Below are 14,671 nucleotides of genomic sequence, written 5' to 3' on the forward strand. Positions count from 1 at the left end.
TTTCAGCCAGCTCCTTAGTCTTACTTTTTCAGCCAGCTCCTTAGCAGTGATATCTGGATCATATGGGATGGGTTCGCCAATATATGTGCGGAATTTGACTGGAAACCCTCCATAAATGGGAAAGATAAATATCCGAGTCTTCTCATACAGCCACTTCAGTAGTGCTGCATTTGAAAGAGGAAAACATTTTGAGAGAGAAAATTAGTTCCCACAGATGTGGAAATCTTTATGTATATAATCTTTAGGTATATAAGCTACTTTGCCAAACCACGCCTTAGCTCAAATGTGGAGGCTTCTCACCGCAGCTTTGATCTTTTTGATCTTGCTCAGTGTGTGGCATCAGCTAAGCTGAGCTTTGGCTTAGTGAGTGGTCTGAGTCTGGGGTTGAGGATATGCCTTCTCCTTAACCATGACCTGTAGCCAATATTTGTTATTGGCTACAGATTGTGATTAAGAAGGAGATCGCTTAACCACAGTCCTAGGTTCAGCCGGCACCCTAAGCCACATCACACAGAACTAAGCAAATACAACCTCTAAGCTCAGCTCTACCATTAGGCCGAGTAATGCAGTTGCCTCAGGTGGCAGACATGGTGGGGATGCATTTGCTTTCCCAGATATTCCTCTTGAGCACTTCCACCATTCTCATCCTCCTGAACCCGTGCCCTAACAATGGCAATGTGTGGTTGGGCTGAGCTGGCTGGCTGGCTATCTTGCCTAGTTGCTTCCTTCCAATGTGCCACTGGCAGTGCTATTGGAAACGGCTCCTGACTAAGCAAGCAAGCACACATGCAGCCAGCTCAGGCCATACACTCCAGCAAACACTGTGCATGTATCGCCTTGCTCATAAAACACCTGCAGATGTCGCAGTGAAGCACTGTGAGTGGGCAGAATTCAGGCACCATGCAGAGCTGCAGATGCGTGTTGGCAAGGGGTGGAGGTTGCAGCTGTGTACACCTGCAGCCAGCCCAGGAACCTCTAAACTAAGTCACTTTGGGTTGCCCTGAGCAAGATAAAACTACCAACAAATTAAATAAATAATAATAAGCTAGTCTGATGTCCTCAGGTGCAGTGGAGGACACGCCAAGTAAGATTCGACTGACAGTCCAGTAGGATTCTGTACAAGACCAAAGAGATGGAATCATAATCTTGCCTCTCGCTTCAGCTAGCAAAGTGCGTTGGGTCAGCCCTGGCAATCTCCACTGACCAAAAGCTTTCCTAAATGCTTTTCATTGGTTGTTGTGTGTCAGCTGCTAGCTACCTCAGCTTACCACTGATTCATGATGGACAGTAAGCATTGTCCTAGGTGGTCTTTAGAGTGAACCTATTCAAACCCTACTTCCTAATGAAACTCAGAAGCAGCATACATCAGATATACATAGATTTCATGAATGGTATATGTTGCCAATTCATGAGGACGATAAAGTACATTGCAGAAGTTACATTAAGGGTGACAATGATATATAGAAAGGAACATAAAAAGTGTAGCTCACATATTTTCCCATATGTTCTGTATCCTTCTCGAAGATTTTGTGTAAACATAGGAATGATGGGCTTTCAAAAAAGGAAAGGAAAAAAACAAAACATTTTAACTGGCTCCCAGACTTTTTAAATTTTAAAATTATAAGACCCTCCCCAGCCCTGCTGGCCCAGAAAAAGTAGTCTCAACATATTTTTGACTGCAAGAAGCCCAGTTTTAGGCTTTGGCTTAGTAAGCAGTAATAAATCCATGAAAATAAGTGCTCAGAAACTAAACAGTTGGCAAAAAGAACCACATATTGTATATCTTAAAAAAAACAACTGTCAACAAAATATTCAGTTTTTTAAAAACCCAGTACAACTTAATTGAACACTTTATCTTTGTAGTGGCAATAATGTGTTAAAGCCCAGCTGTAAAAACACTTTTTGCTACTACCATATTTAGAAATGAATGGTAAACTCACTGCTCACTGGAAGCCAACCATATATTTCAGTCTCCATGTCTGTAAAATTTGTGCCATATTTCTTCAGTACAAGTGTGTTTTAATACCAACTGACTGCACACAATCAACAATACTGTGGGCAATGTATAATTACTACAAATAGACTACTTACCACTTTGGCCTGTAAAGCCACTTGTGCAAAACCTGTACGTTTACCCCACACCAGGTTGTAGTTCTCATCACTAAAGTTTCCTTCTCTAAGTCCACCAGGTGCAATCCCCAATAAATAGCCCTTCTTCAAAATTTTCACACATTCATCTTTATTGCCTTTTAGGCAAACACATAAATCAATAACTGGTCTGACACCTGAAAAATACACCCAGAACAAATCACATTTTTTTCAGTATTATTTATAGTATAGATAGATATTATACAGTTTCCAGTGATGTAGCCCCATTAAGACTGCTTGGCAGTCTTTCATGTATGATAATTAGGATGTGTAGACTTTGTAGACATTTCTTCCATTCTCTCAAGTTTTCTGAAAAGTCAAAACAGGGAAGGTATAGCCCTATGGTAGACAATCTTTCTGACGTATATTGTTTAACTGAAATATAAGTATGAGAGAGTAACACTCTGGTACATGCTACAATGCAAATGTATCCACCAAATTCTTATAGTGTAATCCTATACAACTATACTCAGCACATGTAATGGCACATGTATCGAAATAAGCCTTGTATGTGTCCAGAACAGCAAGGTTATAAATTGCTGCCCTACCAAGTCAAAATGCTACCAGCCACCACTGGGTCTAACATACTACAGTGGAACCTTGGTTTTCGAGCATCTTGGAAGCCGAATGATTTGGAACCTGAACGCCAAAAACCCGGAAGTGAATGCTTCCAAGGTAAGTTTCTCCATTTTCTCAATGGAATTTGCACCTTGGTTGTCAAACGTTTTGGAAGTTGAATGGTCTTCCGGAATGTATTACATTCGACAACTGAGGTACCACTGTATTTGCAAATTAGAGTTGACCATTGTCTGCCCTATCAACACTTTATTGTATCCTTTCGGTGGAAGCTCATACTTTGGATTTGGAAGTCTTCAAGGGCGGAAATGATATTACAGAGCCAGCAGATAGATATTCTTTATGACGCATCACGGTATTAGAGTCATTTTCAATATTCTAATTCTAAATATGAAGTAAAAGTATTTTACCTGGTAGTAGATACAACCCATTATCAGCTACACTGTAGATGATTCTTCCAGTCAGTGTATGTAATCTAGCTAAAAAGAAGATATAATCCACAACAAAAGCTCCATGATAATAAACAATTACCCCTGGTCCTTCTGGTATATGCTCTATGCCAATAATTTCATAACCTGAAAAGAGCACAAAATGCAACAGATTACTATTGCTGTCATACATGTTACATAATGATTGGAGGAAAACAATTAGCAACTTGTCCCAGGCGGTTCGTGGAGGAAAAATAGAGGCCACTAGCCACCTAGAGAAATGCTTCTGCCATCACACTTCTTCACTGCCTTTTGCTTCGATCCCTGCCACATCTCCAAAATGTCCACCAATTTTGCCACATGTGAATGATATTGCAAAATGAAGTTAAGTGGGGGTTTTGGTGCAGCTTTAAGAATAACTGAGTTTTAGGATCAGATTATACGGCTCATCTTTTCACATGCTATATTGTCCTGCAGCTCTTTCAATGTGATGGCCCCAGGTTTGTTACCTACAACACCTTTACTGAAAATCAGATTCCCTTCTTTCATGATATTCCCCAAAATGTTTAGGGCTGAGCAGCCTTGCAGCAGTCTGCCTGTGTGCTGAGGCATTTGTCAAGGAAGCCTCCTTCCACCAGAAGAAGCTGAAGCAAATGGAAACTTCAGAGAGTACCTTTACTTGTGGAATACCCTTATTAGGAAGGTTCATCTGACCACCTGTTTATTGTAATTTAATCACAGGTATGGACTTATTCATTTTGTCAGGCTTATAGAAACCATTTCAAGCTGAGGTTTCTTTTTCTGCTGATGATATTGACCCAAGAGTTCCTGGTTGCACAGTGACAATATTCATGCTTTTGCTTCAGAGCTTAATCCTGAAGCTCAGTTTTCTGAAGTGAAGTGGTTTATAGCATTCAGTGGTTACTAGTGCCTGTTTAAACTGCTAAGGCAGAAGGCAGAGAGGTCAAGAGTGCCCCTATGCTCCATGGTAACGCTGGGGCTAAGAAAGAAGAAGCTGGCAGCTTGTGCCACCCTCTGGACTAGATATAAGTAAGAAGGCAGGAAAATGTGGGCTGGCTGATGGCATACTAAGGCTGCTGGGACAGAGCCTCATTTGGTGTAAAGGACAAGCCTGCACTGATAACATGGTCACTATTGTTATTTAAGGAAATACTTGCTTACCATGCCATATCTTTCCAATTATATTCAAAGCACTTGCAAGCCACCTTCTTGGTGTGACCCATGCGTCAGTAGAAGTGTCTTGAACTCTGTTATTCATTTTCTTGTAAATATAGAGAAGAAAGCTAAAAATGTACATCATGCAAAACATGGAGATATATATTGCCTGTGACAGCATAAAAAGCATTAATAGCAGTCCAAAAATGTAACCCACGTAGCTTGCATTTTCTCCCAGGTATCCGAAACCAATCCAGTTTTTCAGCACGTGAGTAAACCAAGCCACATTTTCTTGCCCTGAAACATCTGATGTGATTGCAATAATTTCATCCACTGTAATAAAATAAATAAAAACAAATGATTATTTTTACTCCAAAGTGATGTTGCTTCTTCACTTTTCTCCTAGAAAAAAAAAGACAATTTATCACTTTGAACTGTCATCCGAGAGGCTGCATTAATTTTTACACAGAATTCTATGCTATTTAACCCTGTTCCCCTTCCGCAGAAAACCAAAACAAAGACACCTTTCTAAAACAATTCCATACAAAGTTGTTTATAGACAATAATATAAGTTAGCTGATTTTAATTGTGGGCTAGAATGTACCTGAAATGCTTTCTGCTGCTCCAGAACCTGCTCAATTATACCTGATCTTGACAGTCAAAACTGCAATATATTTGCTGGGGGCGGGGGGGGGGGGGGAAACAAACCCACCCACCCACTCATGATTGTACTAGAATACAAAGAGTCAAACGAGAAGTGGCTCTTTCTGAAACTTAACAATCCAATTGGCTTAAGCTGCAATCCTAAGCAGACATACTGGGGTATTAAGTTTCACTCTGTTCTGGAGTGATTTAACAACTTGCGAGATGCTGCGTCGTTAAACTTCAAAGGATAAACTTGGGCAACAGCCTGGATTGGAAGATTGGAATGAAGCCAGGACTAGCTGCGCTGGTAAGTAGACAGTTGAAAAAATATATATTTACAAATAAAGCTGTATTTGGTGGATGAAAGGACATGTGATTTTTTGACATGATTGGGAATCGCATAGCCAGGGATGGAGAACTTTAAAGCGTTAAGACCAGAAGGCGGAAAATATGAAAACAACGAGAGGAGGCAGGATTGAGGATTTGGAGATATGCTTCAGAGGTCCAGACTATGGGGAGCCCGGAAAAATTAATAATTACAATTTGGATTACAATTTGGTCCTTTTAAAATTTCAGTTTCTTGTTTTTAATTGGATTATGATGTGGATATGTTGATTGGCTGTTTTTATTGGAAAATCAATAAAAATGATCTTTAAAAAAAGTTTCACTCTGTTCCATGAGCCTTATTTGCAAATAAAGACACAGTTTGGCTTATACTTTTAATGGTAAAATACCTTGTGAGATCTCACCAGTAATCGGCACCAATGTGGGTGGTAGTGGGGACAGTAGAGATGGGTAATGCAGTGGCCGTGCTGGCAGTGGAGGCGGCAGGATAGGTGGTGCAGCAGAGCAGGGTGGCGTTTCCCACTTTGTCCTCAAGCAGCAAAAAAGGCTGCACCACCCTGCCCATTGTGGTCTTGTAGTAAGGTTAAAGATTACTGGGAAATGATATATAATGCTTCTATATTACTATTACTATTATTAAATTAATTATCCACCCTAAAGCAGCAGGTCCCACAGCGGATTATAATAGTTTAAATGCCTCTTGGATTTGAGCCATTTACTTTTTGCTGTTGGAACCTGAAACGTGTTTCGCTTAGGCGAGCTGCAATTTTAACAGCAGACAACCTTACAATGCTGTCATTATGCACTCTTCCCTGGGAGCTCACTTCCAAGAAAACTTGAAGAGGCTTGCACTCTCATTATGTTTGATTGTGTCATACAGTTCTCCAACCAATGTATATAAGAATGAATATATTGGGGGAACTGTGGATAAAAATGAATATGTTAGTGAAAATAACACAAAAAATGCTTGCAAAAATGTGAACATTAGTCAGAACTACATACAAAAATGTACTGCTGCAGAAATGTGAAGAACTGAATTTAGGATTGGAAAAATGAGAACCTGATAGAACTAAAATGGACAGGTCCTTCCATCTGTAATTATGGGTTCATCGTATGTAGGCCTGAAGTAGCTTAGGAGAATTAGGCATAGATTTAATTGTGCCTAGGTTTAATTGTGCCTATGCTGGGCTAAAGCCTCAGCGCCTAGGGCTTGCTGATCGAAAGGTCGGCGGTTCGAATCCCTGTGGCGGGGTGCGCTCCCGCTGCTCGGTCCCAGCGCCTGCCAACCTAGCAGTTCGAAAGCACTCTTGGGTGCAAGTAGATAAATAGGGACTGCTTACTAGCAGGAAGGTAAACGGTGTTTCCGTGTGCGGCTCTGGCTCGCCAGAGCAGCGATGTCATGCTGGCCATGTGACCCGGAAGTGTCTTCGGACAGCACTGGCCCTCGGCCTCTTGAGTGAGATGGGCGCACAACCCTAGAGTCTGTCAAGACTGGTCCGTACAGGCAGGGGTACCTTTACCTTTACCTTTACTAGGTTACTGGAAGCCAGTTCAGACTTCCAGTTCAGACCCATGACATTTTGATGTAACTCAGAGTATCCCTCTTAATGGATACTGAATAGCCTACCACTTCCATGAATCCTTTGATTATCTTAGTCCCATAAACCTCAGCGTGAAGAGAAATGAAGCTTAATGTGTTTAACTTCATTTGTCCACTTCAGTTCTCTTTCCCTCCCTCTACCCTTTCTTATTTCCAGAACTATTTCCAACAGCTTTTTCTGTTGAACTATTTTCCAGCTTACGTGATCATATAAAGTGCCAGGGACATAGATTGTGCCATGGAAATAATATCAATCCAGCTCAAGTTTAGCCATAGTATGCATTTTAGTCTGCTTTTTGACAAAAGTCCTCCAAGTGGCTACTTGCTTTTACTGGAATAAGGATGTTTGCCCACTCATTATGGAGATGTCGTGCTTGGGGGAGAGAGAAAGGGTTAATAGGCTGACCAATAAGAAAGCCCAGGGGTGGAGCCTAACTGTGTTTAAGGCTCAACACAGGGGTTTTGGCAGTTAGTTTGGTTGGTTCTTATGGGTGGGAGGCATAGGAGACAGAGTGAGTTAGAGACAGAGGGGAGACAAAGAGAGTGAATTGGACTACAGTGTGGTGTAGTGGTTAAGAGCAGTAGACTCGTAATCTGGGGAACCGGGTTCGCGTCTCCGCTCCTCCACATGCAGCTGCTGGGTGACCTTGGGCCAGTCACACTTCTCTGAAGTCTCTCAGCCCCACTCACTTCACAGAGAGTTTGTTGTGGGGGAGGAAGGGAAAGGAGAATGTTAGCTGATTTGAGACTCCTTTGGGTAGTGATAAAGCGGGATATCAAATCCAAACTCTTCTCTTCTTCTCTTCTTCTTCTTCAAAGTATTTAAAATTTGTTTGCGTTCACAATAAACTGGAATCTTTGTTAATAAGTTACAACCTGACTGAGTCTGAAACCTGGTTGGTGACAGTGGAAGAGATAAGCTGTAGTGGTGCAGGGTCAATAGTCCATGGAACGACCAGGGGTCCTGTGCAAAAGCCACACAGAATAATGAAATCTGCAGACATATCCACAGGAAATATCCACTGATCAAGATCCCGTCAAGGGAAAATCAATCACACTTGTTGCAATTTTCAAGTGGGATTCATTCACATACCAACAAATTCAGGTTGCACAATTAAACCTGGTTTGACCCTGGAACATAATGAATCTTTCACTATTAGGCAGAGTCAACTATAAAAATAAATGCATTACCTAGAACGTTATTTTTGTTCTAATCAGTTCTGATCATCAGCAAGAAAGATTGTTTCAACACATGGCAAAAAGAGATTTCTAAATATATTTGGCAAGGGGAAAAAATGAGAATAAAATATTGATAGATGCAAAGGGGAGAGGAGGGTTCTCACTGCCAGATATGAGACTATATTATGAAGCATCTTTGTTGGTTGAAGGAATGGATGACATTGGAGAATTCACATATTTTAAATTTAGAAGGTCATGATAATATTTTCAGTTGGCACACTTATTTATGGTATGAAAAGGTGAAAGTACGTAAAGGATTTACAAATATACAGTGGTACCTCGGGTTAAGTACTTAATTCATTCTGGAGGTCCATTCTTAACCTGAAACTGTTCTTAACCTGAAGCACCACTTTAGCTAATGGGGCCTCCTGCTGCCGCCGAAGCACAATTTCTGTTCTCATCCTGAAGCAAAGTTCTTAACCCTAGGTACTATTTCTAGGTTAGCAGGGTCTGTAACCTGAAGCGCCTGTAACCTGAAGTGTATGTAACCCGAGGTACCACTGTAATTAGGAAAAAATTGTACAGAGTATGGAATAAATACAAAAATCTATTAGAGGCAAAACCACCACTTTGGCTCTCACCATTGGAAGCCATAGTGGTAAATAAAAAGAATATGATAGAAGGTTGGACAACTTATAGAAATTTCTTAAAACAAGAGGGAGGGGAGTATCAATTAAAAGAATTTAAGGATTTATCAGGAAAATTAACAACATGGTGTCAGGGACTGGGCAGAGGAGGAATGGTGGAGACTGCCTCCCCAGCCTGACCTTCCCAGGGAGGAGGAAGAGGAAGACAATTTAGATTTACAAGAGGGGTTTGAGGAAGGTCAGATGAGGGAGAAAGTTGGGAAATAAAGGGAGAAGTGGTGGAGGAGGAAGCAGTAGGGGGGGGGCGACAGCTGATGGACACACTGTCTTTAGAAAACATTCCAGACCCCCCCTCTCTCAGAACCCAGCGAGCCTTGAAAGTAGGAGAGCAAAGAGCTCAAAGACAGAGGGCACGAAGGAGCACACATAGAAATGATGAATGAGGAAGTGGGAGAGACGGAGGGGTGTGTGGAGAGTCACTCAGGACAATGCCTTTATCAAGAGGCTGGGTTCTATAGCCTCTCTCTGTAAATAATGAATAAAAAGAGGATGATAAGAAACATTCCCTTGTCTTTGGACATTCCTGGGCAACAAGCCAGGAGTTGATGATTGCTTCCTGATAAATGGATACAATATCATCATTTCAATGAAGTATTTAAGAAAGATAGGATATGATGCAACTGGTCTGGGAAAATTACTGAGCAGACGCTTAGACTTGATTTCATCAGAAGTGAGTAAAGATGGCGGCTGCCAGCAGCGAAAAGACCTTTGGATTGATTCGGCAGAAACACCAGCGTGTGAGGAGATGCTGTGAACTTATAGAGGGGAATCATAGACATATAATCCACACAGAAACACATCATTGCTTGTTTTAACTCGCTTGTGGGAACAACTCAGAGGCTGTGAAAGAAGGAAGGTTAACAAAATAAAGAATTAGAGGAACCATTGGAAGTGACTATGAAAAGCAGTAGAAGTATGAGATAGAACCTTCCAAACTTGAAGCATGGGAAGTCCTATTAAAAATTTATAATTTGGCAGAATATTCAGATTATTTTATATGTATAATTTGGAATATTTAATGTGATTTGATTGGATGGTTAAAGTGGAAAATTGAAAAAAAATGATTTTTTTTTTTAAAAAGCTTACTGGGAAATGATATATAATGAATTAAATAAGAGGTAACATTTGTAAGAAAACCAGAAGTTTTCCTTATGGGAATTATAGGGACAAAACTACCCAAACTGTATAGAAATTTATTCAGGTATGCGACTACAGCGGCAAGAATGTTACTTGCCTAAAAATGGAAAGAAGTCATCCCAATGAAAGAAAAATGGGTACAAAAATTTATGGAATATTCAGAAATGGCGAAACTTAATGGAAAAATAAGAAATCAAAGTAAGAAACTTTTTATAAAGGAATGGAAATGATTTATTGAATATTTACAAATAAATGGTAAACAGATTAGAACATTGGCAGGATTATTGCAATAACCTGCAGTTTTATAAGATTATATATTTAAAATAGATGTGGATATGAGTAAATTAAGTTAATTTGGAATATGCAGAGAATATACAAAATAAATTTAAGGAGCCACAAAAAGAGGGGGAAGGAAGTCGAGTTTCGAAATGTTAAAATGATTGTAAAATTATTGAAATATATAAAATTGAAAATCACAAAAAACTGATTTGACCCTCTTAAACAACAAACCCTCTTCCTCCCCAAATTAGATTTTTTTCGCGATACAGATAGTGACAGGGAAGTGCATTGGACGTGTGGGAAAGCAAATGCTTGACACAACATAATATAACCTCCCTGCAAACAAATCAGGATGAAGGCCCAATGAACAGGTAATCTGTAAATGCCCTCATACTTACTTGAAAATCTGACTGTCACTTGCCTATGTCTCACTCGGAAAGCAGCACCAATTCCTTCTGAACTTCTCACCTAACTGCTGCCCACATAGTGAAACTTCCTGCATGCAAGGGCAGAAATCACCTTAGTAGGGTGTGTCACCCCATTTCAAAACCACACCAGCTTAGTTGGAGGTGTGGATGTACCTATTCTTTAAGCTAGCACAGCAACTGCAGGACACATTTTCTTACATGCCACTGCATTGTGCAATGATGGGTTACAGCGGTGTTTCTCATTCATCCCTGAAACATGGCTCATATCCAGACTTCCTTTTGCACTGCACTTTACAAGCATAGGTCTGTGCTTTCTGGGTCCGGGTCTGAATGGTTCCCCACCCCACCCACAGATTGTTGTTTGTCCCTCCCCCCAGTGACTGCTGAAGCAGCTGCTTCAACAGATTGCTTCCTAAAGTTGTTTCAACATCTCTCCTCACCATGATCCTTAATTGGTGTGTGTGTGTTACATTTTTATTTTCAATTTGCACAATTTTATTTTAGTGAAATAAAGCAGATGAGAGCTTTTAGTAACAACTATGCTACTAAAATTCCAAAGAATGGTCTGAAGGCACAAGGCCATCACTGCGCACCTTAGGACACCACCACTTCAAAAGGGAAAGAAGTGGGCCAACCTCAGGGCTGCTAGGGACGCCTTGGAAGATGGCCGACAATACCATCTGTCCGGCTCACATGAGGTAATTTAGGGGCTGATTATGGGAGTACATCAGCCTCCTGGATTCTTCCCAGGTGATGGGAAGATGCAGCCTCATCCGTGGTTGCCCATATATCACCCCCGAGTTTGAAAGAAGGAGGGCGTGGGGGCACTGGACAGAAAGCCCTCGAGTGAGCTTTGGATCTCCCTGACGCTGCTTCTAAGAGCGACGCTAGTTGCATTACTTAAGATTAACAATTGGATTTAAAAAGTAAATGCACATGCTTCGAGCCAAGGAAAGGGTATTCAGCCAAGAGCATAAGGTCAAACAGATTCCTCACTGGCCTTGCAGACAACTTCATTGTCCAGAAAGTGGGAGAAGCAACAAGAGGAACAGCCATTTTAGATCTGGTCCTAACCAATGTTGATGACCTGGTTAGTGGGGTAGAAGTGGAAGGATCATTAGACGCGAGTGATTATGCTCTTCTGAAGTTTACTATACAGCGGAAAGGAGCAGCCAAGCATACTAGGACTCAATTTCTTGACTTTAAGAAAGCCGACTTCATAAAACTTAGGGAAGTGCTGGGTGAGATCCCATGGACAGTAATACTAAAAGGAAAGGGAGTTCATGATGGCTGGGAGTTTGTTAAGAGGGAGATAGTAAAAGCACAACGTCAGGCAATACCAATGAGACGGAAACATGGAAGGTGCCTAAAGAAGCCAGGGTGGCTATCTAAAGAACTTTTAACTGAGTTAAGATTAAAAAAGGATGTGTACAAAAAATGGAAAAGGGGGGAAACCACCAAAGAGGAATTCAAACAAATAACCAGCACGTGTAGACACAAAGTCAGAAAAGCTAAAGCACAGAATGAACTCAGGCTTGCTAGAAAGGTTAAAAGCAACAAAAAAGACTTTTATGGGTATGTTCGTAGCAAAAGGAAGAACAAAGAAACAGTGGGGTCACTCAGAGGAGAAGATGGTGAAATGCAAACAGGGGACACAGAAAGGGCTGAACTCCTCAATGCCTTCTTTGCCTCAGTCTTCTCCGATAAAGAAAACAATGCCCGACCTGAAGAATTTGGAGCAAATGATTCAGCAGAGGAAACACAGCCCAGAATAACTAAGGAGATAGTACAAGAATACTTGGCTAGTTTAGATGTATTCAAGTCTCCAGGGCCAGATGAACTGCATCCAAGAGTATTAAAAGAACTGGCAGATGTGATCTCAGAACCACTGGCAGTCATCTTTGAGAATTCCTGGAGAACAGGCGAAGTCCAGGCAAACTGGAGGAGGGCAAATATTGTCCCTATTTTCAAAAAGGGGAAAAGAGAGGACCCAAATAATTACCGCCCAGTCAGTCTGACATCAATACCAGTGAAGATTCTGGAGCAGATCATTAAGCAAACAGTCTGTGAGAAGAGTGTGAGAAAGGAATGCTGTGATCACCAATAGTCAGCATGGATTTCTGAAAAATAAGTCATGTCAGACTAACCTGATCTCGTTTTATGACAGAATTACAAGCCTGGTAGATGAAGGGAACGCAGTGGATGTAGCCTACCTTGATTTCAGCAAGGCATTTGACAAGGTGCCCCATGATATTCTTGTAAAGAAGCTGGTAAAATGCGGTCTTGACTATGCTACCACTCAGTGGATTTGTAACTGTCTGACTGACCAAACCCAAAGGGTGCTCATCAATGGTTCCTCTTCATCCTGGAGAAGAGTGACTAGTGGGGTGCCACAGGGTTCTGTCTTATTCAACATCTTTATCAACGACTTGGATGATGGACTCAAGGGCATCCTGATCAAATTTGCAGATGACACCAAACTGGGAGGGGTGGCTAACACCCCAGAGGACAGGATCACACTTCAAAACGACCTTGACAGATTAGAGAACTGGGCAAAAACAAACAAGATGAATTTTAACAGGGAGAAATGTAAAGTATTGCACTTGGGCAAAAAAAATGAGAGGCACAAATACAAGATGGGTGACACCTGGCTTGAGAGCAGTACATGTGAAAAGGATCTAGGAGTCTTGGTTGACCACAAACTTGACATGAGCCAACAGTGTGACGTGGCAGCTAAAAAAGCCAATGCAATTCTGGGCTGCATCAATAGGAGTATAGCATCTAGATCAAGGGAAGTAATAGTGCCACTGTATTCTGCTCTGGTCAGACCTCACCTGGAGTACTGTGTCCAGTTCTGGGCACCACAGTTCAAGAAGGACACTGACAAACTGGAACGTGTCCAGAGGAGGGCAACCAAAATGGTCAAAGGCCTGGAAACGATGCCTTATGAGGAACGGCTAAGGGAGCTGGGCATGTTTAGCCTGGAGAAGAGGAGGTTAAAGGGTGATATGATAGCCATGTTCAAATATATAAAAGGATGTCACATAGAGGAGGGAGAAAGGTTGTTTTCTGCGGCTCCAGAGAAGCGGACACGGAGCAATGGATCCAAACTACAAGAAAGAAGATTCCACCTAAACATTAAGAAGAACTTCCTGACAGTAAGAGCTGTTCGACAGTGGAATTTGCTGCCAAGGAGTGTGGTGGAGTCTCCTTCTTTGGAGGTCTTTAAGCAGAGGCTTGACAACCATATGTCAGGAGTGCTCTGATGGTGTTTCCTGCTTGGCAGGGGGTTGGACTCGATGGCCCTTGTGGTCTCTTTCAACTCTATGATTCTATGATTCTATTCTATGATTCTATTTTAGCTGCTAATTAGGCCAGCCACTGAGAAGTCAAGAATGACGGGAATGGACTGAACAGAAGATGACCTCTAAGAATCAGAGCTATGTCGGTATGTTGAAACGGAACGGAAAGCGGGGGGGGGGGGAGCTTCTTCTTTTATTTACGATACTGCCTAACAACCCCTCTCCTAGAAGAACCATCACACGACTGACAGCAAGTGAGAATGGAAAATAACTGTGTGGAATAAACTGTGTGGAAATAAAAATATTAATTAAAGGCTTTGCTTTTTGGAAGATACGGAAAGAAAGTGAAAGGCTATCCGGTGACGCAGTCCTTAATCGGGATCCGCCATTATGAGACAGGCTAAGTTGTGAGATTAATAGTCAGAGGGGGAGGTGAGCCATTGCTTTGTTATTATGTTTGGATCATGTGTTTGATTGGCAAACCCTCCACTGGAAAGACTGATTTATGGTGCAACTGGTCTGGGAAAATTAATGAGCAGACGCTTAGACTTTATTACATTGGAACAGACTAAAATGGTGCCTACCGCTCGAGCAGGACTGTTGGATCAGCATGTTGTGATTTAAGGAGAGCCTTACAAAGTTCACACAGAAAAATAACAATGTTTGGTTTAGCTCGCCTGTGGAAACAACTCAGAGGTTATTAAGAAGAAAAATGATAACA

General features: G+C 41.4%; 1 protein-coding gene across 1 annotated transcript in view; it reads right to left on the reverse strand.

Moving 5' to 3' along the window:
* LOC310682066 (uncharacterized protein) overlaps positions 1-11,012 on the reverse strand; it is a 32,060-nt gene extending 21,048 nt beyond the window's left edge. The window contains exons 1-6 of the mRNA XM_083450310.1: positions 10,619-11,012; positions 4,335-4,661; positions 3,135-3,299; positions 2,092-2,285; positions 1,491-1,551; positions 25-164 (exon numbers count right to left, since the gene is read on the reverse strand). Of these exons, the coding sequence (XP_083306436.1) occupies positions 25-164; positions 1,491-1,551; positions 2,092-2,285; positions 3,135-3,299; positions 4,335-4,661; position 10,619 (888 nt within the window). The 5' untranslated portion in view covers positions 10,620-11,012. The remainder of the gene's footprint in view (positions 1-24; positions 165-1,490; positions 1,552-2,091; positions 2,286-3,134; positions 3,300-4,334; positions 4,662-10,618) is intronic.
* Between the last annotated feature and the right edge of the window lie 3,659 nt (positions 11,013-14,671).

This window comes from Podarcis tiliguerta, assembly GCF_965153285.1.
Source record: "Podarcis tiliguerta genome assembly, chromosome: 7".
NCBI lineage: Eukaryota > Metazoa > Chordata > Lepidosauria > Squamata > Lacertidae > Podarcis > Podarcis tiliguerta.